General features: G+C 46.1%; 1 protein-coding gene across 4 annotated transcripts; it reads left to right on the top strand.

Moving 5' to 3' along the window:
• Positions 1–941: 941 nt before the first annotated feature.
• Positions 942–3630, top strand: LOC125528113 (LRR receptor-like serine/threonine-protein kinase EFR). 4 transcript variants are annotated; one of them, XM_048692625.1, is made up of 3 exons: positions 942–1092; positions 2093–2809; positions 2894–3630. In XM_048692625.1, exons 1-3 carry the CDS (start codon positions 966–968, stop codon positions 3190–3192), a joined length of 1143 nt encoding a protein of 380 aa, XP_048548582.1. In that variant the 5' UTR covers positions 942–965; the 3' UTR covers positions 3193–3630. The 4 variants fall into 4 exon arrangements, with proteins under 4 accessions (XP_048548582.1, XP_048548581.1, XP_048548583.1 ...); XM_048692624.1 differs by having other exon boundaries at positions 2093–3630; XM_048692626.1 differs by having other exon boundaries at positions 958–1126; positions 2093–3630.
• The last annotated feature ends 294 nt before the right edge of the window (positions 3631–3924 follow it).

The following is a 3924-nucleotide window of genomic DNA, read 5'->3' as shown; positions in this document are numbered from 1 at the left end:
ATGCAAATATATGTCTATATACTCTAACAAGCAGTAAGGGCCAAAGGAGAGCATCTCTGTCCGATTCCAGTTGAGGACTGAGCCAAGTGGCGAGCGAGATTATTGAAGGATGGGTTACCCACACGACAAGTGATGAAGTTTAAACATTTGGGAGTGCCGGATGAATGTCCCAGGTGCTGTCGAGGAATAGAAGACAACTTTCATGCTGTTGTGGCGTGCCCTACCTCCAGCGCTGTTTGGGATGCTATGGGGGAAGTCTGGAATATCCCAGCAAAGGAGGTGATTATAAACACAGGCCATGAATGGCTCTTTGATCTGCTAGTTACCCTTGAGGAGGAGGACTGGGCAAAAATCTTGATGATCATATGGAGGAACTGGGACTAAATCATCTAACTTCCCGGATGGTCATCCATCCTCCCACTACCCCAACCTGAGCACGCTTAACTTTCGGGTTCTATTCTTCCTCGTTTTCAAGTCTGCACATATTGTTTTCCTGACAATAGTAAGATGTCAATCCTATTAACTCTCAGGAGTTTAGTTTGAGCATGAAGTCATACATTTCATCGTTTGAGTTTGAAACTATAGTAGGTCACCTTGTAATGGAGATTCAGGAGATAATGAGAGAAAGGGAGCTTGTGGACTTGTGGTACGTCGTGTTGGTCGTTTGCAGAATAGAGTTGCAGATCACCTTGCCTATATGTCGAGAGTGGAGCACATCACCGAGTTGTGGCTGCAGGTGCCTCCAGCTGCTCTTGTGAGCTATCTGGCAAGCGATTGTACAACTATTCCATAATTAATAAAGCCCCTTTTTCAGTCGTAAAAAAAAAGTGGCGAGCGAGGTCTATTCTCCTTTTGACTTTTGATAAGGTGCCGTGCGTGAGAATATTCTTGCAGGTGTGTACGTAACTGTGAGCGTGGTTTCTTTCTTTAAAACACCTGCAAGCAAAGCAAGTTGAGCGTCCAGCATGCATCCAGCGTTCCAACCTCCAACTCAACTCACAGGCTTCACGGCTGGCAGACCTCAGAGCCCGGCCGGCGGCGGCAAAACCATGCAAGAGAGGCTGTCGTTCCGTGCGATTCGGCCGAGCAAAGGTGCCCTAGCTACTCTCTCTTGGGCAAAGCAAAGGTGCCTCCTCCTCCGGATTACTCACTCAGTTAGTACTGCTTCTTCCATCTTCTTTACTGTCAAAAACAAAAATCTCGCAAAAGGCAAAACTAAAAAATTTCACGTGGGTTCTACTACTAGTATTTTCCCTCATCGGATCATGAAACCTAAGGCCTCCTTTGGAATTTCATAGAAATTCTAGAGGATAGGATTCTTATAGGATTTTTTCCTTTAGAGCCCTTTGGTTCATAGGAATGGATTTCTATTCCTACATAGGATTGGTTCCTATCCTCCATATTTCATAGAAAAATAAAAATGAGCCACTACGACCGCCGGCGAGGAGTAGGAGAAGTAGGAGCGAGTCGATGTCGCCATCGCGGTCAGCTCACCACCGCTGGTGCCTAGCCCCCGTCCCGGCGCCTAACCCCTGTCGTGGTCGCGGGATCCGGAGCCTCACCACGTCCTCGGAGCCGGAGCCTCACCATGTCGCCATCGCTTCGCCCCCTCGCAGACACCGAGCCGGCGCCTCCCCATTCCTTGTGTCTGCGGTGGCGCAGCGCAGCCCTCGGCCTCGTCTTTCCTAGGTCGTGCGGAGCGAGGGATGGGGGGATAAAAACGACCAGTTCAGGTCTGTATCATATACCGGCCTGTTACGGGTGTAAAACGAAAAACCAGTGTAAGTTTTACAGCCCCAAAACGACCATCCAATCACCTATACGAAGCCCACCCGCTTTCTTTCTACAGGGGTATAATTTACAGGTTGTTTGGGCTGCGAAACAACCATCCAAGCGGGGCCTTAGTGTTGTTCATGAGAGCAAAGCTCACAAAACCTATTAGTATTGTTCATGACCTACTCATAAGTTTTTTTTTCTCTTTGAAAACAAGGTATGCAAGCTGCAGGCTTGTGTATCAATTGATGCACGCAATGACCAAACTTGCAGTAAACATAGTACGCACAATGTTTTATTCTTCATTCAAACTTTGCAGGTGACATGGCCATTAGTCAAGCAGCAAGGCTCGCCACCATGCTTATGCTACTGCCGTTGCTGCTCATTTCTTGCGGAGTCGGGAGCATCCTTTGCTCGTCAATGACGACGGTCCATGATAACAGCACGGATATGATCTCGCTGCTAGATTTCAAGCGGGCCATCACCAACAACTCAAGACAAGCCTTGAGATCTTGGCACGCGAGCGTCCCTCTTTGCAGTTGGGAGGGCGTCCACTGCAGCTCGGGGCGAGTCACTAAACTGTACCTCAGCGACCGAGGGTTGTTGGGCCGGATATCCCCCTCCCTTGGCAACCTAACGTTCCTTAGGACACTGGACCTGTCCCAAAATGGCTTCACCGGCGAGTTACCTCCTCTCAACCGTCTCCATAGACTGGAATACCTTGACTTGGGACACAATTCATTGCAAGGGACGATTCCAGATACTCTCACAAACTGCTCCAAGCTACGGATCCTAGACCTATCTGCCAACTTACTAATGGGTGAAATTCCCCTTGGTACAGGTCGCCTATCCAATCTAAGGAAAATATGGCTTTCCTCAAATAATCTCACCGGAGCAATCCCACCAAGCCTAAAAAATAACAGTCAGCTTGAAGACATCGTGCTTACTGAAAATAAGCTCATGGGGACCATTCCTGATGAGATGGGAATTTTCCCATCTCTTGTTAATTTAGACCTTGCTGGAAATATGCTATCAGGTGGAATTCCAGAAACCTTGTACAAATACAATCAGTCTTCTCTCCAATATTTATACTTATATTCCAATATGCTTGGGAAAACAGTGCCGTCGAACTTTGGTGACACCCTCCTGAGTCTTAAACATCTCTGTTTGGACAACAACAATTTTGAAGGTCATCTCCCTGCTTCACTAGGCAATATTTCAGAGCTAAGACTGTTAAACTTGTCGTCCAACAATTTCATTGGTCAAGTTCCAGGTTCTTTTGGTAATCTTGCACTGTTAGAATACCTAATCCTTCAGCGAAACAACTTTTGGGGCTTCATCCCAATAGAGCTTGGTGACTTAAAGCAGCTCACCCATCTAGATCTGTCTGATAATAATCTGCAAGGTGGGGTGCCATGACACAGAGTATATTTGTTGAAAATAACAGTTCCGTCTCACTTGAAGGCAACATGGACCTTTTTTGGAGGAACACTGGATCTGCTCGCATGTCCCGCCATCTCTCGGAGAGAAGAAACATAGTATGTTCTACCTGATTATTGTACTACGTCATAACAATACTTAGTTGCATGTCACTCATATTCTTTGGCCTATTTTATGCTCACCAAGAAGACGTCAAGAGCAAACCTATCATTGTACTACCTGATTATTGTAATTCACGGGGTTGGGACCTTCCGAACCTTCACTTTGGCAAATAAACGATCCACTGAGATCGTGGCTCTCAGTGCTCAATCAGCAAAACAGATTAAAAGGGGAGTTGCACATAAACAATGCTGGGCGATTGCCAACCACTCCATTGTATTGTTTACAAGCTAAGTTAGGCACGTCTTAATCTTTTCATGCTAACTTTTTCCGATACTAAACTTATGGCAAATTATTATTATTTTGCGGGAAACTTCTAATCTATTCATCTCCAATCATGGTAATACAACGAACACACGAAATAATAAAAATTACATCCAGATTCGAAGGCGCGCCGACTTTGTTTTTGAAAAGGAGGGTCATCCCTGGCCTCTACATCAGACTGATACATGCATCCACATTATCAAGCAAAAGTACCAAAATGTCCGCGAATCAGTACAAGCTCACATGGAGCTAAAAAGATGAAGTATTGCCTCTTGAACCGGAGAGTGG

The sequence above is a fragment of the Triticum urartu genome, unplaced genomic scaffold (assembly GCF_003073215.2).
Source record: "Triticum urartu cultivar G1812 unplaced genomic scaffold, Tu2.1 TuUngrouped_contig_4643, whole genome shotgun sequence".
Taxonomy (NCBI): Eukaryota; Viridiplantae; Streptophyta; class Magnoliopsida; order Poales; family Poaceae; genus Triticum; species Triticum urartu.
This window is presented reverse-complemented; position numbering and strand designations above follow the sequence as displayed.